At 37.7% G+C, this 27,513-nt stretch overlaps 2 protein-coding genes and 1 long non-coding RNA gene across 3 annotated transcripts in view; 2 read left to right on the top strand and 1 right to left on the bottom strand.

The window, feature by feature from the left end:
• LOC148156467 (uncharacterized) overlaps positions 1 to 3,474 on the top strand; it is a 261,721-nt gene extending 258,247 nt beyond the window's left edge. The window contains exon 2 of the long non-coding RNA XR_015764651.1: positions 3,068 to 3,474. This is a non-coding gene — a long non-coding RNA (uncharacterized LOC148156467). The remainder of the gene's footprint in view (positions 1 to 3,067) is intronic.
• On the bottom strand, positions 6 to 27,305 carry LOC148156465 (uncharacterized). The gene is made up of 6 exons (XM_088010363.1): positions 26,952 to 27,305; positions 24,640 to 25,028; positions 23,989 to 24,423; positions 21,093 to 21,542; positions 17,222 to 17,677; positions 6 to 720 (listed from the first exon to the last, which is right to left on the bottom strand). Exons 2-6 carry the CDS (start codon positions 24,846 to 24,848, stop codon positions 198 to 200), a joined length of 2,073 nt encoding a protein of 690 aa, XP_087866489.1. The 5' UTR covers positions 24,849 to 25,028; positions 26,952 to 27,305; the 3' UTR covers positions 6 to 197.
• LOC148156466 (uncharacterized) lies at positions 11,408 to 15,203 on the top strand. The gene is made up of 4 exons (XM_088010378.1): positions 11,408 to 12,928; positions 13,153 to 13,299; positions 13,544 to 13,645; positions 14,410 to 15,203. The coding sequence occupies exons 1-4, from the start codon at positions 12,128 to 12,130 to the stop codon at positions 14,713 to 14,715; spliced, it is 1,356 nt and encodes a 451-aa protein (XP_087866504.1). The 5' UTR covers positions 11,408 to 12,127; the 3' UTR covers positions 14,716 to 15,203.
• Positions 27,306 to 27,513: the final 208 nt, after the last annotated feature.

Genomic DNA, 27,513 nt, shown 5'->3' with positions numbered 1-27,513 from the left:
TAATATTATCAAACACTACAAGTACCCAAAGGACTACATTGGACTCTCGTCCTATTTTGCCCATATTTTTCTGGTCTCTGTTCCTGACACAGTATTTGATTTATTTATATCACAACATAAAATGAAAAATTGACATAATGAAGATCAATTATCTATGTCACTTAATCTTTGTCGAATAAAATTTAGGGTTCATTTAATCAAAAATATATAGTTAGAATAAACATTGCAATTAGGTAAATTACTGCATGACTGTACCTGAGCTGTGAGATATAAGGCCGACACTGTAGGAAACTCTTCACTTCACTCTCTCCATGTGAGCAGTCTGTCAGCTTCACTGGTTTCTTCTCTGATTGGAGCTTCATCACTTCCAGGAGGATGGAGGGTTTTCTCTCTGAGAGGTTTATGATCCAGACTGGAGGAGCTGATTGGAAAACTGACTGTAATGATGGAAAGAGACTCAGACCTGTTTTGGTCTCACAGTCCTTCACCTGGGAGCTCAGATCCAACAGGAAGTCACAATGATCTTTGATGAATTCATCATCCTCATTGAAATCTCCATAATTAGAAATGAATGTCTCATTTGCACAGATTGATGCCAGATGCTCCAGTATCTTCTCTCCTGTCTCATGTTCTCTCTCTGCTGCTGCACAGAACAGATTCACTAAGAACCTGGTTTCCTCAAAAGGATCATAACTCTCATCATCCTGATCCCAAGAAGATCTGCAAAAAGAAAACATTTAGAGATGATTTTATCTGAACTGAACAAATACAACTACACTATGATGTCCATCTTTGACTTATCTGTCCTGTATATGATGAAATTACATGTTAAACACATTTGCCGAGCGCAAATCGTGACACCGCACCTACTACTGGCATTTCCGGTGGCAGGTGTGACACCTGCCACAAGTGCCACTACTTTCGGGACTAGCTGCCAGAGTTGCCACTGCGTTCGGCTGACTTCGGCTGACCTCGGCACCTCGTACTGGCACTTCCGCTGACACCTGCCACAAGTGCCACTGCTTTCGGGACTAGCTGCCAGAGTTGCCACTGTGTTCGGCTGACTTCGGCACCTCGTACTGGCACTTCCGCTGACACCTGCCTCAAGTGCCACTGCTTTCGGGACTAGCTGCCAGTGCTGCCACTGCGTTCGGCTGACTTCGGCTGACCTCGGCACCTCGTACTGGCACTTCCTCTGACACCTGCCATTAGTGCCACTGTTTTCGGGTCTAGCTGTCAGTGTTGCCACTGACTTAGGCAAATGGACTACATATCCCATGATGCTTTATTACTAGTAGAAGAAGAACTTAAAGACAGACGAAGAAGACAGAATTTAATAAGAGTTTTTTTTCGCAGAAATACTTATGTTAGCTGAATTCCTACACGTTTTGTATATCATGTATGATTCGTTCATCCTATTTATTCACTAAAGTTCATCTGAATAATCCAGCCGACTCCTTTCGTCTTTGTATTAATCAAATACACAGCAGGTATAAGGGATGCCATTGGTTTCGGCACCTTTGTAACAGCTGAGTCTGGCTTCCACTAGAGCTGCCGTTAGGTGTCCAGGATGTTTCAGAGCTGTCACAACTGGTGCCGATGTTTTGGGGGATGGCAATGACAGTTTTTTGAAAACGTGTTACTTATAATGCGTATTTATAAAAAAAATTAAATGGTAATTGGTTATTTATCCATTTAACACTTTGAATATTTTTGACTGAGTTTAATTCAAGCAAGATGGCCAATTGAATATACTATAAAGTGTCACTATTACAGTGGAACCTGTCACTATGTTCAAGGACACATCTGGTTAATCACACATCACTGATAGTTAATAGGACTTTTTACTTAATCAAAATGACATTCAACCCTTGCCCATGTTTATATTGCAGAACAGTGGCTGACATAGTGCAACAGGAAGCCAAATGTTGCAACTGGATAATAGTAATAATAATCAGACTCTGTATAATGTATATTGTAGAAATTAATAAAGTTTGGAAAATAAATTTAAGCTTAATGATCATAATTTCTCATGGAGGAATGATAAGTTATTTTATCCTGATGTAGTAAATTCACACGTTGACTAAACATGAATTTTACAGTAGACTTCAAATTGCTGTTTAAAGTATTTACATACAATGGCTAATAAATATTGACAAATCAATTACTATGCATATACTTTGTGACATAAACTTGAAAAAATGTTGAAACATATCTGCCAAATAACATATGTAAGCAGCACAATTTTCTTTGAAAAAAGCATTTTCATCTTAAGTATAACCCAAAGTAATTTTTATTTCCAAAAATATGTAACAATCTTGTTCTTAATGCTGCTTAGGATTCACACATTGTCAAATTTTTTGAGGTGTAAATACTTTGTGTTTTGACTTATCAATATTCAATATTGGTGTAAAAAAATTTGAAGGTGGTTTAACTTGAAAGTGAAAGTCCTCCTGCTGCCTTGAAAATGCTGTTGAAATGCATTTTGTAGCTCAGATTTTAGTCATTTTCTCATCTTTGAATAAGAAAACTTTGAAGACAATGAACAGAACCAGAAACAAACACAGAGAAGCAACCTTCATTTATGCCACACAAATCTGTAATAAACTTGACAAATAATGAAAAATAGTGGGGATTAAATTTAATAAATAAAAACAAGTAATAACTATTTAAAAATGGTTAACAGGCATTTTTGGAAAATTATGATAACATATTTCTTTTTTAAAAAATTGCATTATCTTAACAAAAAACAATGAAAGTTATAGTGGCTGCCTGGTCTATTAGATAATAGACCAGGCAGCCACTATAACTTATGACATCCTGTGCACCGTCATGGAACCATGCTGAACATAATGTCACTCTGGAATTGTCAATATCTCATGTTGCCACTGTCACAAATATTAACTAATAAGTCAATATTAGTGAACTTACCCGGTTTAATAATCAATAGCATTATATTAAGGTCATTGTATGAAAATAATTATAATCCGGAATTGACAGGAGCTTGTCAGCACTGACATACCATGGTGACCGAGTGTCAGTTGTAGTGGTAGGTACCTAGTGGTAGCTATTATCAGCTGTTGCAGAAGAGGTCCCATCTGACAGTGCAGGAGTTGTCTTTCTCTGTTTAAGTCTGAACACCGGCTGTATATTTCAATATGTATGAGAATTATGTTGTAATTAAGATATATTTTATTTCTATTTGTTTGAACTAAAGTTATTCATATGCTACATTCTGTCTGAAACAGATAGAGAATGAGGTTAGCAGCCTGTGGCACCCATGGCCACCTTACTTGTGCAACCTTACCCAGTGGTAAGGTGGAACAAGTGGCACCTTACCCAGAAGCCCGTGGCACAAGTGACAGCTTATGGCAACTGTCAACATGTTTTCACTGAGGCTGTTTATTGGAAACTGAAATTTGAGACTGTATAAAAAATAGACCAGGGCATATTTGCTTTTTTAAGGGAACAGAATACTTAAGAGGAAATGCAATACTTTGTGACAGATCCACCATTATTTTCATTCATTATAAATTCATTCATATTAAATCTGACACAGAAGCTGTCACCAAAGAATATTCTATTCCTATTCTATTGTTTTCCCCACTAAGCATATTTAAATATGCTGAAGTATGTATAATACAATTAAAAATACTTTAAAAATACAACTGTTTATAAATATGGCTGCATGTATAAGGTTTCCAGTAACAAAACAGCGTATTATGAAAGATTAAATGTTCAAATACGTCATTGTGCCTGTTAAACATATAACGCTGAGTGGAGCGGTCGAACGCTATAAGATGGCCGCCCTAAATCTCGTCAGCAAAAATAGGCGAGAGCGGTCCGTGAGGCGAGGGAGGTGCCAGTATGAGGTCGTGGCAACCCTTGGAAGGTGCCGAAGTCAGCCGAAGTCAGCCGAAGTCAGTGGCAACACTGACAGCTAGACCCGAAAACAGTGGCACTAATGGCAGGTGTCAGCGGAAGTGCCAGTACGAGGTGCCGAGGTCAGCCAAAGTCAGCCGAACGCAGTGGCAACTCTGGCAGCTAGACCCGAAAACAGTGGCACTTGTGGCAAGTGTCAGCGGAAGTGCCAGTACGAGGTGCCGAGGTCAGCCAAAGTCAGCCGAACGCAGTGGCAACTCTGGCAGCTAGTCCCGAAGGCAGTGGCACTTGTGGCAGGTGTCACACCTGCCACCGGAAGTGCCAGTACGAGGTGCCGAGGTCAGCCGAAGTCAGCCGAACGCAGTGGCAACTCTGGCAGCTAGTCCCGAAAGCAGTGGCACTTGTGGCAGGTGTCAGCGGAAGTGCCAGTAAGAGGTGCCGAGGTCAGCCGAAGTCAGCCGAACGCAGCGGCAGCACTGGCAGCTAGTCCCGAACGCAGTGGCACTTGTGGCAGGTGTCACACCTGCCACCGGAAGTGCCAGTAGTAGGTGCGGTGTCACGATTTGCGCCTGCTGTCTCTCGACTCTGGAGAAGTGGACTGCATACTAAGGAGATGATCCGGGGGCGCTGTGGAGCCGCGAACTAAGATGGCAGCTTAAAGTGGATGCTCCGTGAGACCTGCACCAAAACCTTGAAAAACCCAGGATTAGAAACGTAATCTGGACCCGAAAATGTCAAAATCGACCACTCTTAAGGACTGTGATATTTTCACACGAAAACGCGGTTCCCAAAAATCAGCTAAAACTGATACTTCGGTAGCAGATCAAGACAAAGAGGGGGCCGCTAGCATTGATAGCATGTCTGACCTTAGCACAGTGCTAGCTGAACTTCGGTCGTTGCATTCAGAGTTCGGTGGATTTGGAAACAAATTGGACAGCATAGATAACCGTATGGGTGAAATGACGAAGTCCATTGCCTCTTTGGAGAAAAACATAGCAGAGGTGAAGCAAAATGTGGCTGCTAATGCTACTAGACTGGAGGAAGCTGAAAACAGAATTGTTACGGCGGAGGAACTCTTAGAAACTAGTACGGCTAATCTTGCCAAAGCTCTGAAGCGAATATCCAACTTGGAAGCTAAGACCGACGACCTGGAGAACCGAGGCCGAAGGAAGAACCTGCGCCTTTTTGGGCTCCGGGAGAACGCTGAGTTTATACGGGAGATGCTGCCGCGCTGGCTGGAGACCGATAGATCCTTCATCATTGAGAGGGCCCACCGCACCCTAGCACCTCCAAAACCGAACCAGCACAGAGCCGTCCTCATCCGTTTCCTGAATTTCCAAGATCGGGAATTTGTTTTCCGCTCTACAAAACAACGCAACATTGAATGGTGCCGAGGTCAGCCATTCAATGTTTTTTGGGAATAAAAAATTTTTCGTTCAGGATCTTTCAGCAGAAACCATCCGACAGCGAGCTGAGTTCGATAATATCAGGAAAGCTTTTGCTGAAAAAGGACTGTTCCGCGGGTTTCAGTATAACCCATGCAAAATGAGGATCCTCCACAAGGGGAAGATACAGTTGTTTTCATCTCCTAAGGAAGCTGGGGATTTCCTCCGCACACACGCTGGACAGGACTGACTGTACTGGTGAGCGGTTCAATTCCTGAACCACCAAATTAGCTGCTTATAACTGATAGCTGTTTTTCTCTACCTCAGCTGACATAATATCAAGTTAATCTTTGATGTATGTATAAGTCATAAGCAGCTACGGAGTGACTTTTATGTATACTTTTTTCTTATGCAGGATAGTTCAACATGTTCATATAACGCTTCTAACAGTTTGTACTTGCTGGCTATGTAGGTCATATTAATACGAAATATTTTTGGTTGAGCGCCTCTCAGAAGAGGGAATCTATGGCTACTTATGGGTTTGCTGTATTAATGTTTTATTATGGTGTATGGTTCACGGGCACCACTGTTGCTTTTGAAGTGGGTTTCATAGTTCAGCTACTCCTCTTATTTGTGGATTAGCATAAGCCCCAATTTATTAAGGTAAATCTGAGTAAGGGAGGGGGGAATTTAAGGGTTATGTGTCATTTTCAGGGTTTTCTTTTCTTATTTAATTACTTATTTTATTTTACTCAAATCTTTGTGCATTTTACGTTAACTCAGCATCATCTATTGTCATTAATATTCCAGGAAAAAACAAAGTATGGAACAAGTTAATACTCATAATATCTCTTACATAAAAATTACAAGCTGGAATGTGAGGGGACTCAGGAAACGAACTAAACTGAAACAGGTTATAAACAGGATTAAGCAACTTAAATCAAAGATAATTTTTCTTCAAGAAACGCATTTAACAGATTGTGAGATAAAGTTTGTAAAAAATAGATGGCCAGGCCATGTGATACATGCATCATATAATAATTATGCAAGAGGCGTAATTATTTTGATCCACAAAACCATACCATTCCAAATAGTAAAAACAATAAAAGATCCAGCTGGTAGGTACGTAATTGTGCAGGGTAATATTTTCTCATTTACTTTAAATTTAGTGAGTTTATATGGCCCAAATGAAAATAAGCCAAAATTTTTTGAAGATCTGTTTCTTACTATATCTACTCTTCAAGGATTTTACGTAATTGGAGGAGATTTTAATTGCACTCTAAAACCAAATATTGACCGATCAATTGGCTCAGATGTTTATAAAACTCAAACTAGAAAATTAATAAATCAATATATATTGGATATCAACTTGGTGGAAGTGTGGAGAGAACAAAATCCTGATAAAATAGAATTCTCTTGTCACTCGAGTATGCATAAATCCCGCTCACGTATAGATTATTTTCTTGTTTCAAGAGAACTTTTATCAAGGGTCAAACAATGTCAGTATGACAGTATAGTGATCAGTGATCATGCAGCTATCTCACTGAATATTTACATGGAAAATTTTGTGCATAATCCACCCCGTTGGCGGTTTCAAGCAAAATGGCTACAGGATCAAAACTTTGTCAAATTGATAGGGGAGAAGATAGATACTTATTTTGCATTAAATACGGATCAGACTTGCGCCTCAGTGAGATGGGAAGGATTTAAAGCATATATCCGAGGTGAAATTCTTAGCTACACAAGTACAAAAAACAAACAACATAAGAAACAAATGGAAATTTTGGATAAACAAATCAAATTTTTGGAATTAGACTTAAATGCCGACGTCGACCAAATAAAGCAGAGTGAATTGTTACGTTTGAGAACTGAATATAATAAATTATCTTATGAGGCAGCAGCAAAAAGTTTAATGTGGTTAAAACAATCTTATTATGATCAAGGAGAGAAAGCTGGGAAACTATTGGCATGGAGAATTAAGAAAATACAAAGTGAAAGAGCAATTAATAGTATAAAGACCCCCTCTGGCAGTGTAACAGTAGATCCATCTGAGATTAACGATAGCTTTAGGCAATTCTATGTGAAACTATATAAATCAGAGTGCTGCCACACCTTGGAAGAACAAGATATATTCTTAGACCAACTTCAGTTTCAGACACTCACAGAAGAAACAAAAAAGGAATTGGATACAAACTTAACGATTGAAGAAATTTCACAGGCCATGCAAAGTATCAATAGTGGTAAAGCTCCTGGGCCAGACGGCTTCCCCATTGAATTCTACAAAACTTTCAAAGAAAAACTTATAGTCCCGCTCTTCAATATGTATGAAGAAGCATTTAGAAATGAAGTTCTCCCACCTACTCTAAGACAAGCAATGATCGTGCTGATGTTAAAGCCTGGTAAGCCCCCCGAGGAGTGCTCTTCATTTAGACCAATCAGTCTGATGGGGGTGGACACTAAAATACTTTGCAAAGCCTTAGCAAAAAGACTAGACCCCTTTATCCCACATTTAATTCATAACGATCAAAATGGCTTTGTACCAAAACGTCAAGGGTTTCACAACATAAGAAGAGTCCTAAATATAATTCATGAGAAATTTGACGCTAAAGATACGGCTTTATTATCACTTGATGCCCGTCAGGCCTTTGATAGAATTGAATGGTCATATCTATTTAACGTTCTTCCGAGATATGGATTTGGCTGCAATTTCCTTAAATGGGTTAAGCTTTTGTATACAATTCCCGAAGCTAGTGTTTGGACAAACAACTTAGCCTCCAAACCCTTCACATTAGAACGTTCCACTCGCCAGGGTTGCCCGTTATCCCCAATGTTATTTGTCTTAGCTATAGAACCCTTGGCAATGATGATAAGAATGCGAACTGATCTATTTGACATTCAGTTGGGAGACCAAGAGCATAGATTGGCATTGTATGCTGACGATCTGATAGTTTTTTTGACAAGTTTGTCCATTAGCATCCCAAATTTAATGCAACAGGTGGAGTTGTTTGGTCAGTTTTCTGGCTACAAAATAAATGATTCAAAGTCCTCTATTCTATTTTTGAACAGGGATGAAAGATTAAACCCGGTTATACAAACCCCATTTATCAATGCAAGAGAAGGATTTGTGTACCTTGGTGTTAAAATAACCCCAGACATTAAAACAATTGTATCAACAAACTATGATCCTCTGGTCAGTGAAGTAAACGAGTCACTAAATAAATGGATGACAATGCCCATATCAATGATTGGCAGAATAAACATGATCAAAATGAATATATTACCAAAATGTTTGTATCTTTTTCAGTCAATACCTTTGCCTCTTCCAAAACAATTTTTTAATGGATTAAACAGTATTTTTAGTAGATTTATTTGGAATAATAAAAAACCTAGATTAAGACTTCGCTTGTTATACCAGCCATATGAGAGAGGGGGGTTACAACTTCCTAATCTTAAATTGTATTATTGGTCCGCCCAGCTGCGTTCAGCCATGTTCTACTTTTCAACCGAAATGCCCCCAGCATGGATAAGAATTGAACAATTAGTAACAAACCTTAGATTAAATTTGTATTTGTATTCCGCAAGGCCAAAACAATTGATAAAAATGACAAAAAATCCCTTTTTAAAAAATACAATTGATGTTTGGTATAAAACCCATCAATATATTGGAGATACCCCTTCCATTTCTTCTTTCTCACCTATCTGGGGGAACAGATATTTTAAGGCAGGAAGAGCTGATGGAGGTTTCAAAATCTGGTCAAATAAAGGTGTACAGAAACTGGCAGATCTGTATAAGCATTACATTCGAGCAGTTATGTCAAATATATACCATTTCAAAGAAACACTTTTATAAGTACTTACAAATTAAACATTTTATTATGTCAAAACACAAACAGATTGAATCTAAACCACCACTGTCCTTCCTAGAGAACATTATACTAGAAAATTTAGAGAGGAGAGGTCACATTTCCTTATTTTATGCAGCTTTACTAGTGCATGATAAGGAATCCACTGCAGATAGATTGGATGCATGGAGATCTGACATCCGAGAAGATAGCGGACTGGGAATCTGCATGCGTAAAAGCCCAAAAGCAGTCAATTAATACAAGGATGAAACTCCTTCAATACAAGTGGTTGATGAGAACTTATATAACTCCTGTCAAACTGAACCGCTGGGCACCTAACATCCCAGATATCTGCTGTAAATGTTTGGTTGGAAAGGGTACTCTTTTTCACTGTGTATGGGAGTGTCCAAAATTACAACAATATTGGAACTTGGTTACGCAAACTTTGTCAAAGATCATTGGAGTCAATGTATCTGCTGAGGCCAAAATGTGTGTTTTAGGTATTTATCCAGAGAACTGTGTTTTTAATTCCAGACAGTTAAAATTGATTGACTTTGGACTCCTGCAGGCCAGGAGACTAATATCTTTACACTGGAAAAACATGGATATACCATCAAACCACATGTGGGTGAAGGATATGGCATCATGTATGACTCTGGAGCGACTCACTTATATTGTCAGAGGAAAGGGAGCGGAATTTGAAGAAACATGGTCACCATTGATCAAGTTTCTGAAACATTACAAAGGACATTAAGAGAACTGTGCAGAGATTGCTGAGTTTTAATATTTTTTATTTTATTTTTTTATTTTTTATTTTTTTTTGCGCTTCGGGGACTGAGTTATTTAATGTGAATCTGTATTAAGTGTATCACTATCACTTGTTTTTCTTCTATGTCATAAAAATTCAATAAATATAATGTAAAAAAAAAGGAGATGATCCATTTAATTCAGGTGTGTTGGACCAGGGACACACCTGAAAGTTACAGGATACCAGACCCCAAGGCCTGGAATCAAAGGCCAGAGGTTTGGCTCCTTCTCACCATTTGGTGACTTTGCACTGAAAAAAGTGTGATCAGGGTTAAGTAATATTTACTAAATAAATAAGAGCAAACTATACATAATAAAAAAGACTGTGTGCAGTTTTGAATCTCACTGAGCTGAATTAACCAAATTTGAATATTTTTTTAATTGCATTTTACTCTGTTTTTATTTAAATATAATCAGCAAAAAAACAATAAGTATTATTTATTTATTTTCATTGGTAAAGTCAAAAATGCAGAAAATTGATAAATTTTACTCATTTGGGAGGTCTTGACTTTTTCCCGCCCAAGGCATTTTCATCACAGGAACATCGCGTCTGCTCAGCATTTCGTGGACTACCGTTCGCTTAAAGGTAAGACATGTTTTAAGTGTTCTTAGTTAAACAATTCAAGTGTCTGTAGCAGTTAAACATTGTCTTAAGTTACTGCAAATTAGCAAACATGGCAACTTTACTGTACAGCAAGTCAATTAAGTTATATTGTGAAGGATTCGAAGTCAGTCTACGTCGTTTTTGATTTGACTAAATGCATTGCAATGATTGAAAAAGTAGTCTCAATGTCACAATTTAATGTGACTAACGTAATACCGTTATATAGTGGCCGTAGAATACAAGCTACTCTTTTATTTAATTTAGTTTCTTGGCCTCAGCCCAAGCTTCCCCTCCCCCACCTTAACAAGCTAGCTAGCATGTTTGGGCACCATAATGGAGGAACAGACGTTGTTTTCAACGGTGAGATAATCAATGAGCTAATCAACTCAGGAGTTTCGTTTAAAGTTACTGCATGTAGTTTTTACAATTAAAATGTACTTAAGTAACATTTTTACTCAAGTAGCATGTTAAAAGCAGATTTCTAATCAGTTTTTATAACGTTACACATTTCGAAAGAAAAATCAGCCGTTTTGCATAGTTACATTTTCAGACAAAGTGCGCTGTTTCTTCTTTCTTCTTTTAATTTGGCGTGTTTTGAGCACAATGGCTGGTGTTTTGCTAAACCCCAGTTCACCGGCTCTCACTGAGGCTCTCCATTAACATTACGTTAGTTACATTCAGTTGGCACAAACGGCTTCCTCATTTTTCCCGTTTTCTCGGAAAAACGTTATGCTTTCAAACTGTGGCTGCAGCTCACACTGACAGATAAACAGTTACAGTGAGATGCGTCTGTGAATGTTGGGTTGAAATCAGTATGTAGCTTCGTACTGACTCTGAGCTGCCACAGAGAGAGTGAGAGAAATGTTTCCTTAGTCCGTTTTGGGCATCTTTGATTTTAATATTTATTTTTTGGCATTTGTTGATGTGCATATTACCTTAAAATCTGTTTCATATTTTTGTCTTAACATCTTAAAACGATAGTTCATTTTTTGAAGTGGGTTTGGATGAGGTATTCATCCATAGTTGGTATATTATAGAGCTGGATGATTTAAAAAAAAAAACTTAATTGTGATGATCTTTTCAGTGACATTACAGTTGCGAAATGATTTGCAATTTCTGAGGGAAATATAATTTTGTATAATTGTTTTCTTATTTTCATTAAAAAAATTAAGATGATTATGGCGTGATTCTTGCAGGGATGTGTAACGGATGTTTTTTTTTAAGTCTCTAGATTAGGATGTGTAGGCCAGGACATCTTTGCAGCAGAACATTTCATTTAAAATAATTTTTTAAGATTTACGAAATGTAAGAAATATTGTACCTCCTGTGATTTGAAAATTGCAGTAGGCTGTATTGCAATTTTGATAAAATTTTGATTAGTTGTTCAGCCCTGGCACATTATTTAATTACTAGATCTATTAGTGATGTAGGCTACTAGTTATACACTAAATTAAAAACACCTTTTTTTTCTTATTATCTTAGGTTCTGGCCTATGGGGTGGCAGTGTAAGATCTGCAAGTCTTTGTCTGCAACAAAAGGGAATCTACTAAAACATTACAGACTACAACACGCAACATTTGGTCGTGGGCAAACCCAGCCATGTCTATATGACAGTTGCCCTTGCTCATGAAAGTTTGGACAGTTCCTCTGTTCAACAGTCCACTGACTGTGACTCTGCATTGTTTGAAGAGTCAACTGCATCAAATGCAGAGTCATCTGCTGGAACATCTTCTTCACAGGACACCATTATCCTGTCTGGGCACAGTACCACAGAACGCTGTCAGCCATGGCCAAAGCAGTTCCCCATTCCGCAGTTTGCATACGAAACTGAGATGTATCTTGAAAGAGGCAATGAGGACTACAAGAAGAATGGAACACTTCTCACTACCTCTAAGATCAAGGCAGACATACTTGAGAAACTGGCTGAAACTGTATATACAGCCTATCCATCAGGTTCACAGATAAGTGATGTTGCTGAGGCACTTGTCAATAAATATCCTTGTCTCAAGGAACCCGGTTCCTTTGCAGGTTACTATGGCTGGCAGCAAAGCCTTAAATACAAGATGTCAAATTATCACACCAGACTCAGAGGCTACGGTGTTCCTGAGGTGTTATGCAATGCACTAAAACGCAAGACCCCTGCGGACAAGAAGTCTGCAAAGAATGTTAAAAAGCCTCGAAAAGCAGAGATAAACTTCCTTCCTCCTTACCCGGCTGGAGAGGATGAAGAAAGTCAAGAACAAGAGAGAATTCTGTTGCTTACTGAAGTAAAGAAAAAGGACAACAACGCATTGATAAAAGAAAAAATGGCCAAAACATTTGCACACAGAAGAAACGAAATCATCAACCAATCACCCAGTATAGAGGACATCAAAGCCAGATGGCCCGCTCTATTTGAGACATCTCACGAGAGTTGTAAGTGCATGCCAATCAGAAATATTCCTAGTCCATGTGAAGGATTGCATTTGTGATTCTGCATTTAGCAATTTGATACAAAATGTGTTGCGTTACTGTCATCTTTTTTATAGATCAAATTTGATCCATCTTCTTGCTTTTGAAAAATGTCGTAAGAACAGTATGTATGTTTGTAATATTTGATGCTTTAAAACTGGTTTCATGATTTGTCTTTCAGATCCAGGATGAGTTTCACAGAATCACAATGGTGCATCTTGAATCAAAGTTCATGTCCAAACAGGATGAATATACTCCTCGACTTCTGAACCTCTTCCACTCGAAGGGCGGAAGCATGGGGTTGAGATTGCAGGCTATCCTACTCAAGGTATCTTTCATTGAGCATTATCGTTGCTAATATTTTATTCTCAAAGTTTTGTGTTTAAACTTCTGGAATATCATTACTTAAATTTACTGGAGGTTAGCCTGTGATTGTCTTTATAAATGGAATATGAAATAATCACATGAGAATTTGTATGAGTAGTGTTTTATTACACTGGTCCCCAAGACGGCACAGGAACTCAATATTAACAGTAATATAAACCACCTGGTGTTTCTTTTTTTCGTTTCAGACTCCAAGCAATCCTGACATCAACATGACCAGAGATGTTATCATTCGATGTTTGATGATGTACCTTGGGGAATCTACAGATGAACTCTTAAAAGAGTACGATGTAAGTTGAATTAGATGTTAAAATATAAAGTAGGTGATTTCTCTCATCTCTTGTACTTATTTGTTGGAAAGTCAAATCACAAAATAGTCATAACTGTATTTCTCCCAGTAGTTCTTGGCAAGGTATATCATTGTCCTCTGTTAAGTGTGTTTAAATTCTTATTTTCCGTTAAGTAATTTTTAAATGCTAGTGCAGAATGCTATCTCAATTTGATTTCACCAACTGGCATAATTTAAAACTTGTCAGTAATTTATGTATTTTTTTTCCTAAGAATGCTTTACCTAACCATAACTTTTTTTTTTTTAAGTCTTGGCAATTTGTCCCTAAAAGTGAGCTAAGAAATGATGGCCAAGACGCTGCTTTGTGAATACAAAGACATTTTTACAGAAAGACTGAGGCAACGCAGAATAAGATATTAATCAAGACAGTGCCAGGAAGAAATAATAGTGTAATGGATTGATTTAATTTCAGAAACTGCATTTAGAAATATTTGTAACTGTTCAGCTCCTCATTGCATAATTGATTATAATATAATATATTATTATGATTGATTTATATATTTTTTTTTTCCTTTTTAAATTATGTGCGTTTTTTTTTTGTGTTATCTCAGATTTGTCTAAAACACTGACATAAATAGAGTGCATTACAAGCAACGGCTGACAAACTCCAGATTTTCTTGTCCAAACAGTTGCAAGCAATTTGGGAAATGGAACCTTCTCCTTTGGCTGCACTGTCTGATATGCACAATGTTCTTGCTATTACAGGATGCTGATGAAGACAGTGTGTCACAGGACCTTGCTGTTCAAAGCCTGAAGATCTACAACATCAAAGCTAACACGTCAGAGGATCCAGACATCGGTATCGTGGTGGACGGCATGAAAATTCTAACTGCTCTGGGTAACTTTCCAAGGGCTTGCTCCCTGCTTGTTGGGTTGGTGTATGCTGTGAATCTCGCCTATCCAAAGGAGCTCAGATACACGTTTGAAGTGTTTCAGAAACTTCTCCTCGGGCTGGATAGTTCAAAGCTCTCCCCAAAAGTGAACAGCCTCAGGAATAAACTACTGGCTTAAGAAAACGGACCCTTGCTAAACAAAAGGGAATAGACAAGTCATTGTCAAAACCAACATGCAAAACTTTGTGAAATGCTCGGTGAAGTTAGTTAAAATTAGGGTCATTTTCAGTTCAGTGGATTTCTGCATGTGTATTTTTTCTTGCAGTACATTACAGTTAACCACCCTTTCTAAGGACTGACCCCTTGTTCTCATATGTGCCTGTTATATGGCTTGGATCTGTTCAGGTCTGTCACATGAACCCTTGTCCCTTTTATACAGCATAGAGCATCCACTATTGCCTTTTTGGAGAGTCCATGCAGGCTTCACCACTGAAGGGTGATGATCTGCAGGCTGGAAAACTTTGTTGTGTTTCATTTGCACTTTATTTAATATGTTTTTTCCAGTTCTGTCTTTCAACTTATTTTTCGAAAAGGAAAGTAAGTGTCACGGAGCCAAGGGCCCCAACACAGTGACAAGATGTAGCATAAACATACAAAAAAAGAAAATGGAAGTTTTTATGCCTCAAAGGTCTCGCCCAACTCTCACATCTTGTCATGTGTTTTCCCCAGGTAAGTTTTATGTGCATACTTGTTTTGGGCTCTGCATGCCTTAAACATGCAGAGCACAAAAGTGAACATAAGAGTTCACTTTAAACATAAAGTGAACTCTTATGTGATTGATAAATTGTTGAAGCAAGTTTAACTGAGTCCACGTTGATGTTGATGTGATGGTTCTAAAAAATCATGTTAACTATACTTTGAGCAGAGTGGCACTATGTTTTTGACTTGATACTGATATATATTGTCCCTTCTCTGTTTTATTGTTGTATTTAGGAATTTTGCACTAGTTGGTGCTGGATAAACACGTTTTATAAAATTGCACAAATAAATGCTGCTGCTGTTTTATGCATTGTAATTTGTTATTTTTTGATACCACTCAAGTTTGGTCAGGATATTGTGTAAATTAGACACAGAAAAATTATGGCAACAAAGTGACATTCAATATTATTGAATAGATTTAAAGTGCTATGATACAAATAAAAACTTAAAATTGATCAATTATTTTAGCTACAGATTAATAAGAACAACAGTTTTAATGTGTTGAATTAACCAATAATGTGCTACAATATGAGTTGATATTATTTGTATTATTTACTTAACCCAAATAATTTTTATGTTGATGTTTAGTAAATGTAAATCAATTTCACCCATTTAATTAATAAATATAAGTTAATTTCACCTAGATTATTAGTAAATATGATTAAATTTTCCCCAGATATTTAATAAATCTACATCATTTTTGCTCAGATACTTGGTAAATAAAAATTAGTTTTTCTTGTAAAATTGACTTGGATTTACTAAATATTTTTGGGCAATATAAATGATCATTTGCATTGATATTAATAAATCAAACACATTTCAGCTGTTGCTTTTATTAAGATGTACTTCATTTTTTTAAGTTAAGTTAACATATTCAATACTTTTTAATCAAAATTGTAGAACTTAAATTCTATTCAATTATATTACGTGTCACTTTGTTGCCACAATTTTTTTAAGTAACCATTGGTCAAATTTTTCTCAGTGTGGTATTCTTCAGTTTTGGGTTATTTCATCCCCTCCTTACTTTCCATGTTCTTTCTTGAAGCACTCAATGTGCAATAAAGCCTTGAATTTCTCCAAGGCATTGGTGGTGCAAAAGCAACATCTCTGGAAACGATTCTTGCTTTGACTGACCAGTAAGTGTCTTGGTCACATCTTGTCATAACTTGAAGAGAAGTGTCCATTTGAGATCTATTTCCATGACCTACTGACCTTATGCCAAACCTTTGCTTAAGATAACATGATGAACAACCCATGATGAGCAAATCGCTCACCCACCAGTTACAAGATAAACTCCAACCTCATAAACTACCATCAACCTATTTACACGTGTGCTTTTGGGATGGGCCACCAGCACTTCTTGGACCTCATCATGACTCTGTACCTTGAGGGGTTTTGGTCATGAAGGTCTACACCTCTCATGTGCTCATTGATCTATTTCTACTTTTTTCATGTATTATTATTATTATTATCATCATCACTGATAATAGCTTAAGTATTTCATCCTTTGGAGGCTGAGTGGGTACCTCTGAAGCTTCAATTTATTATTGTTAATATTGTTATTACTTCACGATTAGTTGATTTAGTAGTATTATTTCATTATGAACTGTAATTTTTCACATTATTATTACTATTTTTTTATTATTATTTTTTGTTCTCTTTTTTCCTCTGTAATATTAACAAACACTACAAATACCCAAAGGACTACATTGGACTCTTTTCCTATTTGCCCATATTTTTCTGGTCTCTGTTCCTGACACAGTATTTTATTTATTTATATCACAACAAAAAAGGAACAATTGACATAATGTAGATCAATTATCTATGTCACTTAATCTTTGTGGAATAAAATTTTGGGTTCATTTAATCAAAAATATATAGTTAGTATAAACATTGCTAGTAGGTAAATGACTGCATGACTGTACCTGAGCTGTGAGATATAAGGCAGACACTGTAGGAAACTCTTCACTTCACTCTCTCCATGTGAGCAGCCTGTCAGCTTCACTGGTTTCTTCTCTGATTGGAGCTTCATCACTTCCAGGAGGATGGAGGCTTTTCTCTCTGAGAGGTTTATGATCCAGACTGGAGGAGCTGATTGGAAAACTGACTGTAATGATGGAAAGAGACTCAGACCTGTTTTAGTCTCACAGTCCTTCACCTGGGAGCTCAGATCCAACAGGAAGTCACAACAATATTTGATGTCATCATCATCATCATCATCCAAATCGTCATTATTAGAAATGAATGTCTCATTTGCACAGATTGATGCCAGATGCTCCAATATCTTCTCTCCTGTCTCATGTTCTCTCTCTGCTGCTGCACAGAACAGATTCACTAAGAACCTGGTTTCTTCTGAGACATCTGAAGACTGATGGGTGAAGCTGGAACAAAAACAAAAACTTTGAGCTGACTTCAAAACAATGCAATTCAATACACACACACACACACACACAAGTTTGTTTTGATATCTTTGTGGGGACTTTCCATTGACTTCCATTCATTTCTACAGCCTAAACCTGACCTTTACCCTTTTCCTAACCCTAACCATCACATACCTAACCCTAACCAAAACTCAATTCATACCTTAGCCCCAACTCTGACCCCTGACCCAAAAACAGGGTTTCCCCTCGTGGGGACCAGGGTCTGGTCCCCACGAGGGGACCAGACCCTGGACGAGGACCCTCGTGGTCCTCGTGGTCCCCACGAGGACCACGAGGACCCTGGTCCTCGTGGGGACCAGGGTCTGGTCCCCACGAGGAGCAATTGGTCCCCACAACGTAGCATATGTCAGGAAAATCGTCCCCACAAGGTATTACAAACAAACGCACACGTGCACACACGCACACACACACACACACACACCCTGATGGACGCAAGAGTTCTTCAAGGAAAGTTCGACATAAAGAAGGAAAAAAAAGAAAATACACATTAACCAGCTTCACTAACCTATAACCAGTTCTTTCATCCAGCCACCTTGGGCAGTGTTGTAAAACTGCTGTGTTTTAATGACGTCTGTCTTTTGCAGCGTTTGGACAGAAAAGCTTCATAGTGGAATTTGGTCATTTTTGATAAGTTTGTGTATGAAACTATTTAATATTCTGAAATAGGACTACTGGTTGTTTTCAATCATTCAGCAGCATCTCATTTATCCATGTTCACCTGTAAGCTGTGCTTTATAAAGTTTGAATACAGAAAAGTTAAACAGCCCATGGGGATCATCACTCAGTTCAATGCCTAAAGTCACATTGAACTGAATCCTGGTGGCCCAAGTGGTGTTCTGGGCTACACTCCAGGTTGAGAGCAATGATTAATATGAACAGTGCCATACCGTCCTTTGACCTCAGAGCTGTTTCACTCTCACTTACTGTTGATTCAAAGTAATTGAGGGACTGATTCTTGAGAATAAGGACAAAATGGGTTTTAATTTTCCCCAATTTATTTGTTTATTTTTATTATTTCTCAACCTTATGTATCCAAATATGACAAATAATGTTTAGGAAATGTGAAGATGCTAAGGTACAGGCTTCCAGTTGCAATATTTTTTTTTTAAAAATTACATTTTTAATCGACCTGACCCAGAACTTTGTCATCACCATCTGACAAAAATAAATATAAAATATTTTTTAATGACCCTATTAGTGATATTTTAGTCCATTTTACAGACAAATGCTTCTCAAGAAACAAAAGAAATATTATTTAAAACCAAAAACAACAAAAAGTCCATCTGACGGAGTTGACACAGAACTGAAGGTGGTGATAAACTAGTGAGTAAAAAGAAAAACTTGGTACATGTGAAGTAATGCAATTCATGTAAAATACATTTAAATGAATTATGTAACCCACATAAAATGTGGATGCCTCTTTAAGAAACGGAGGTTAGGGAAGCTAGGTGGTCTACCTAGCCAATAGGAAGCTTAGTTTCCAGTGAGTTTAGACCAATCAGAATTCAGACTGCCGCTGCAAGACCCGCCCTTCCGCAGCATTGAGTGTGTAAGCGAGAGAGATCCGGAAACGATTAAGCTGGGCAGCGTGAGAGTCTCTGTTTTAAAACAGTTATACAACTCTAAACAAACGCCTTCCCAGATCATCCGACTTCTAAGCTGGACGCGTGAAGTGAAAAAAAAGAAAAGGAAAGACAAGTTAACTTTTTCTGCTGAACACCGTTAGAGCTGACTCGTTAGCTCTAACGGCCAACGGCTACTAGTTTAGCCCTAACGGCTACTAGGCTGACGGTTTAAGTTCATCTGGTTCTCCCTTCAGTTGAAGGTAAAACCTAATTTATATTATATTCTTACTTTGTTCACAATGATAGCTCATCTTATCAAGGCTAAAGCATGGAAAATATGCCTTATTACACTATCTAGTGCCTCACGGGTCCGGACTGAGAGCCACCATATTGTTGTCCCTAACGTGTCGCATTGAGATCGGTGAGCATATTCTGTGCCTTTCATTTGGGTTTTTGTTCTGTTTATCACATTTTTGTTGAATAATATTGTTTATCTGAACTATTTGATTATTAAAATGTAAACTTTTACTGATTTTGGATAAAATGTAATGTTTAATGTTTGAAGAAATGCTTTTGTAATTTACAGTAATTGATGTCAAATATACAGAAACATGATTTAAGGATTAAAGCTAGAACAGTTTAATAAAATCCTATGATTCTGCTGGTCCTGTCTGTTGACAGGTCAGGTTTTTTTTGTTTATGCTGGATTGTTCCTGAGGTGGATTCCTCCTGTGACTTTGATGGCGAGCCTTCCCACCTGGACTTAGAAAGAACTGGATTCCTGGATTCCTTCCTTTCCATTTGGAGTCCTGCTGCACCCCGCGGTGTTGTAGGCCGGTACCACTCACATCTTCACACACAGTTGGTTATGAGTGAGACCACTGACTGACATTTTTCTTTTTATTGTTTAATCCTGGAATTTCTGATCTCACCTTTTGGACTGATTTTTATTTGGTACTTTGTAACAAACTGCTGTGTAGGAAATTCTCATCATGTGAATGGTGTTGAGTTGAACCTAATTGGAACTGGAATTGATTGATCTGTTGCCTATTACGATTTAGAATTCAGATTACCAGGGTGCACCCAAAAGATTCAAAACTGAGAACTAGCACTTGGCCAAGTATTTGTATTATTTTTTTTTGTATTTTATTGTGTGTAATTTTATTTTAATAATTGTGTGTCTTGTATAATTGTTTGTTAATTTCATGGTTTATGTTACTAAAGCCAGTTGTTTTTTTAAATTCATTTAACTGCCTTTGTGTGTCATTTAAACACCCCACTATGCTCCGATAGTCGAACCTATTGGCCCATTCATCTAATATATAAAATACCCTTCTCATCTGTGTTACAATTAGTTGCACATTTAAGTGAGATTTGACAAGAATTTCACTGAAAGAGTCTCAGAAACTCTGATGGAGTTGAAAAAAAGCCAAACTACCTCAATTTATATGATGTTATTCTGAAGGAGGCCATATTGTAGCTCATCAGGTCCATGAAATCTTTACATTATACCAAAATTAAGCTTTTATTTCACAAAATTTCATCAAAGTTTTGTAAACTGTCAGTTATGGAGTTGACACATCATGGTTGTGACAAGCAACTTAGGAATAAAACAGGTAAAAACTAAAGAACAATATCGGACTGAACAATATCAGTGTAATTTCTTTAACAGTTTTGCTTGAAATGGTCTCCCCCATGTAGTAGAACTGCTCTAACCAATTAGTGCTTTTAGTTTTATCCTGGGGTAAAATAGTGTCCTAAATGACTTTAATAACAGAAGTTACACTTACCTTAACCTTGAAATATAAGGCAGACATGGCAGAAAACTCCTTACTTCACTCTCTTCAAGTGAGCAGTCTGACAGCTGAACTGGTTTCTTCTCTGATTGGAGCTTCAGCACTTCCAGGAGGATGGAGGTCTTTCTATCTGAGAGCTTTATGACCCATAATAATGGCACCACCTGGAAAATTGACCATAATGACGGCAGGAGACTCAGACCTTTTTCATCCTGAAGGTCTTTCACTTGGGAATACAGGTGCAGCAGGAAGTCACTCTGATATTTGTTGTCCTCATTATAATCGTCACTGTTTAAATGGTCTTTGATGGGAAAAGTTTCATAACAACAGATGGATGTTAAGAGGTTCATTATCTCTTCTTTGTTTTGGTGTTCTGTTGCTTTCGCTATGCACATCCTCAAGAACTTGGTTTGATGTGATACGTCTGATGTCCGATGAGCAAAACTGTAACAAAATAGAAACACTAACAATTTTAACAAGATGTTTGCTAGTCAATAAAAAGAACACCAGCTCATTCTTCACATTATTTATTTTCAGAATGGTTTCAATCCAATATTGCCAGAACAAATTATGATACATAATTTATCAGGCTATTCACACTGCAGCCTGAAGTGACCCAATTACAATTTTCTGTCAGTTGGATATTTTTAGCGTGGTTGTACTCACTTCCAAATATATCTGTGCTTTCCAGTGTGAAATGCAAACGACCTGAAAGTGTCCTGCAACTGCAGTAGAGGGCATGTCAAGGTCACACATAGAGAGTGCTCAATGTTTCGCCAACATAAAAAAGAAGAAGAGCTCAGTGTTTGCTGAAGTTTACATGGATGCTCATGGTGGAGCATAGCTTAGACATTTGAAGTTGTTCTCCGACTGGACCCAGTATATTAACAACTTCATCTTTATTATAGTCCATCATGGTTGTTGCTTTTCTTCCAGCTTGCAAGTATCAGAATGCAGAGCAGTGACATTTGTCAAGTATCAATGACATTCAGGTCAGATGAAAGCAACCAGGCCTTTGAGATTCAGGTCACATCTGAAAAGATCAGCTAGGTATCGGATTACCAACTGTCCTGGCTCGCATAAAAATGAAAAAAAAAATCCAACCTGTGTTGTTCAGACCGTCTTTAAAAGATCAGATCCGGGTCGCATTATGGCAAGAAAATTGGAATTGGGTCACTTCAGGCTGAACGCAGTCTTTGTCCCAATATGAAATTCCTGTTCAAGCTCCACTTGATCAGTTGGACAATAAAGCTAATTATACATGCACTATTATAAAGTTAGGGATAGTTGGCGTTCAGGTGAAGTTTCAGGATGAACCTAAAATGACCTATGACCTTTACAGATGATTTTAATATGACCTTGTCTTTTGAAAGCATATGTTCAGTGTATCAGTTTTCTTTGCTCAACTTGCTATTCTCTAACAAGAAGCTTAACAGCAAAATCCACAACAGGTGTTTATTCCATAAATCGACCAATAAAGTTCCTGGTTCAATCGGAATCGGAAAGGAAGTCGGCCATTTTGGATCAAAGCCACCATTTTTCTTGTTTACACACGATGTATCTGAACAAACTATTCCTAAAGCTTTTAACATGCAAACGTCAGAATCTGTCAGAACAGTTAGTTCAAGTTATCAAAAACTGCATCGAAGCATACAGATGTGTCCAAGCCTTAAACCAGGGGTGTCAAACTCCAGTCCTCAAGCTCCACTGTCCTGCAGTTTTTAGATGTGCCACAAGTACAAAACACTGGAATGAAGTAGCTTGATTACCTCCTCCTTGTGTAGATCAGTTCTCCAGAGCCTTGAAAATGACCTAATTATTCTATTCAGGTGTGGTGCAGCGGAGGAACATCTAAAAGTTGCAGGACAGCGGCCCTTGAGGACTGGAGTTTGACATCTGTGCCATAAACGGTGACAATTCCCCAAACAACGTCATGGAGGATTACTTTCCACACACAAACTCCAAGCTACATCACACTGTCTGTGTAACATAGCAGACCAGTACTGATCACATTCACACGGTCAAATGGTGACATTACTTCACCACTGCCCCTCTGAATGGAAAGTCAACTGTTTTGCTGCTAGTTGTCTCCCTTTTACTCTATGATTCATACAGATTTAAACCTGTCTTATGATATTGTGCAGCATAATGCTGAACCCTTCTGTCAACACAGACTGGAGCAAAATAGTGAATTGAAAATGTGCCGCCTAGTGAACAAATGAGTCAATAGCATGCAAGCAGTCGTGACGGCAATGGTGGCGCCCAATTTCTGGAGCAAGGACCTTAGATACTTTTGTTTTTATTTGTTGGTACTTGCCATCAAAAATAACAATCGCTAGTCTGTTTTTGAATGCATTTTCCATGTGTGGTTATTTTTTATGTCTTCACTGCTGTCTGCACAACAATTTGCCCTTTGTCAGTTCACTTGGTTTGATACCTACCACTGATCATGGCTTTTGTTTCAATATATTCTTTGAGATGAGAAAATCCATATTGCTGCTTCTACTTGCTGCTTCTATTTTTATGATCAATGTAGCATAAACTTTTTATGTTTACCAGGAATTTATCTAAGAGATAAACATCCTTAACTTTTTGTGAGTAGTGTATGTGACACAGTTGTAACAAGACAGCATGAATATTATTGTAATATATAGTTTTTGCAGAAATGTTTGCAGAACATTTTGTCCCGGCACTGAATAGATTTTTTTTGTTCAACTCCCACATAAGAATCTCTCCCTGATTCTCCAACAGGAAATGACTGACTGGTGTCTCCTGGACGGAAAACATGAACTGATTTAACACGTAATTTAATAGGGTGGGTTGCTGTCGTCGCTGTTCATGATGCATCACACTGAAATCACTAAGACTTGTAGAAATTAACATGACTTACCTTAGTTGAGAGATATGAGGCAAACACTGGAGGAAAGTCATCACTTCACTCTCTGTATGCGAAAAACCTTTGAGCTGAATCTCCTTCTCTCCAGGATAAAGTTTCAGAGCTTCCAGTAGGAGAGTGGCTTTCCCTTCTGACAGTTTAATGGACCAGACTTCAGAATTGGATTGGAAAAGTGGCTTAAATATTGGAATGACACTTGAAATACTTTCAGATCTGACACGTTGATAGAACTCAAGTAAGATGTCATATTTCTCATTGAGAGCAGAAAATAATGTGAGAAGTTGATCGAGTACACTGGGGAAAAGCTCTCCTTGGTTAGATGCTGCTTTCAGCATCAAGTCTAACAGAAGTTCTTGTTCTTCAGCCTCTAATGTCTTACAGCTGTATTTCTGATGCTCTCCAGAACCAGTTCTGTATGTCTTCCTGAAACTGTAAGAAAACACAAACAGTATCAAACATTTTCAAAAACCAAATACAAAAATTAATAGTGTTCATGGCAGCTTGAGAAAAAAAAATACTGCAAATAGCTAATAGTTATGATTTTCAACCTCATGGTTATTCACATTTATAACTGCAGATATTTCAAAAGCTAGCTTGACTAACAAGCCAGAACACAGGATAGTGAAGATAGTTTAATCGACATACCTGAAAGAATGAATGTACTGAAGACACTGTAGAAGTGCCTCTGTTAGATCAAGGCTGACTGGATCCTTGTTGTCCCATAAAAGAACAACTCTGATCTTCTCTGTGCTGCTCTGAAGAACATCTACAGCTTGTTCAAACAGCAGCTTGTCACCTTTCACTGGAAGGACCAACTGGTTCCCATCAAAACCAAGTTGGCTTTTGACATTCATTTTCTAACCTCCCGACCGCGGAGGATTTCCTCGAGGTACTTTTATCTTCCATCTATTCTTCTGACCAGGACATATCCATGTTGAACAAGATCAACTGGAAGCAAAGCTTTCAGCTATTTGGCTTCTTATTTAGGAACCATGTCAGAGTTTGGGATCAAAAGGAAAACGGCATTTTTCTACCTAGAAATTGACAGAAAGTTCAGAAAAAAAAGAAAAACAAGTTCATAGTTAGATCAAACTTACCTACAGTATTTAGTTGTGATGTTTTTGGCAGCTGGAGGACAACATACAGAACATATACAAAGTATTCACCCTCAGTTACAATTTTTTAAAACTTTTTTTTAAATTAATTATCATTTTTGATATTGATCTGACAGGAAAGCGACTGTAGGACGCAACAGGACGAGACTCCAACAAGTCCCAGCTTGTTGAGGACTGAGGCCTCTGTATGATTTGCAGCATGTAGTGGGAAAATTTTAGGATTACTATGATTATTAACTGAATCAATGCAAAGCAGTATTATGATTCTTGTGTGATGCATGAAAAAGACTTCTGAAGGAATGCCACAGGCTAATTAAGTAATGACTTAATGTGCATTACAACTAAGTCATTGAACTGTTTTTTATCGCTCATGGCTCCTAGTGAAAGAAGTCGTGTCCTTGCTGTCTGCTGTCTGTCCTGTGGCCAGGTCGATTATCAAACTATGTGAATGGAATGAAACTCTCCCTATAAAACTGTAAGCTGTGTTCTGCTTGAGGCTCTTTCTCCTGACTGCAATCAGTGAGCAGAGACTTCGAATAAACACCGATTAAGAATATATTCTTTCTCTGGTTCTTCGGGTTCTGAAACAATTTTTCCTCTTTGTTATAGGAAAATTTCCACAACAGCCATCACCATGGTCAGTATTTTGGCTTTTGTGATAAGCAAGATTTGGCTTCTTTGACAACAAAAAACAACCACACAAACCCCTTAAAAAAGCAAAAAGTTAATAAGTGATTGCATACATATTCACCCCCTTTAAAGTAGCTCAGCCAATTCAATAAAAGGTCCAGCCAATTAATGTTACTAGAGTCACAGTGAGTGGAAAGGAGATCACCTGAGTGCAGTGAGTGTCTCAACTGAATCTAGTATAAACACATATCCTGGTATCATTACAACATGAAGATTAAAAAAACTTCAAGCAAATCAGAGAAAATGTTAATGAAAAGTATAAGTCGGGATGGATATAAAAAGATATCTAAGGCCCTAAGAACCCCCACTACCCCAGCTTAGTTAAATCCATCATCAAGAAAATGAAAAACTGTAGAGCATTTGTAAATTTGTGTAGATCAGGCCATCCTCACAACCTGAGGGGGCCGTGTAAGGAGACTAGTGAGAGAGGCCACCAGCACACCTGACTAAAAGAGTTACAAGCTTCAGCAGCTGAGATGGGAGTCTTCATAAAACAGTCAAAGTTTTATAGGAGAGTGGCAATGAGAAAGTCACTGATGAAGAAAACTTGGTAACACTTTATTTGAAGGGGGGTGAATAAGACTATCATGACACTGTCATAAACATGACATAACACCTGTCATGAACATGAATAAGCCTTCATGAATATTTATGACTGTTGTCATAAAGCGTCATTCGGTAAATTATGACACTTTTAATACAAAGTTGACATTATTCAAAATGTCTTTGTTATGACAACTTGACATTAACCAAGAAATCATTACTGTTTAAACTTTAACTTTAATAACATAAAGATACCTAATTTTTAAATCAGTAATACTTTTATAACAAATTTATATCAATAATGATTTAGTTCGTTCGCTGAGTGGAGTGGTGTACCGCTCCAAGATGGCCGCCCTAAATCTCGTCAGCGACAATAGGCAAGAGCGGTGCATGAGGCGTCAATCCTTATATTATGTCTATGGTGCAGACACTAAAACTGTGGCACGAGCAGCTGTGACGTAAGCGAGGTGAACATTACATAAATAAGTCAAAGAAACTCTTTAAAAAGGAACGGTTTAACTAAAAAAACTCAAACTAAGCAAAGTTAATTTAACTGAAATATAGAAGATTATTCATTTATATTTAACTAGAACTGTCGTCAATACTTACCTTTCAGACGGGGTATCACAGATTCCTTCACGCAGAAATAAAGTTCACAAGTTCAGTAAATATATCAGGTTCCAGATCAATAAAGACTGAAGTCGTGTTTCCTTCAATGACAAAGAATAAAAAGTTTTCCACTCCGACATTCCCAGACCAAACCGGTCAGGCCTTAAAACACAACGACTGAAAAGTAAAAACAACAACACGCAAATTACTCCACAATATGGACAATCACAACCAAATCTGACCAAAAGGCTTATTCTTTTGGAAAAGACTGTCAATCATAACATTAATTGTTAGTAATTTCATGCCTCGTTACAACCTAGTTAACAACCTAGCAGTGCCTCAGTTTTCTTTCGCTTTCACGTTTCCTGGTCCTGGTCCTGTAGTTTCCATAAGTGTCCAGCAGATGGGGATCTATACACCAATCATTGCAGACAGTTCAGTTCGATGATAAACAATAAAATATCAGAGATTTAATCTGGTTATCATCTTTGAAATAATTCTGTTCCCCTGGATCTGGCAGGTGTGGAATGATATGAACATAAAAGTAACCATCCATTTTCTT

Source organism: Poecilia mexicana, unplaced genomic scaffold, assembly GCF_051168715.1.
Source record: "Poecilia mexicana isolate PSO_F unplaced genomic scaffold, ASM5116871v1 scaffold_11, whole genome shotgun sequence".
NCBI lineage: Eukaryota > Metazoa > Chordata > Actinopteri > Cyprinodontiformes > Poeciliidae > Poecilia > Poecilia mexicana.
The sequence above is the reverse complement of the archived record's forward strand: the minus strand, read 5'-3'. Positions and strand labels throughout refer to the sequence as shown.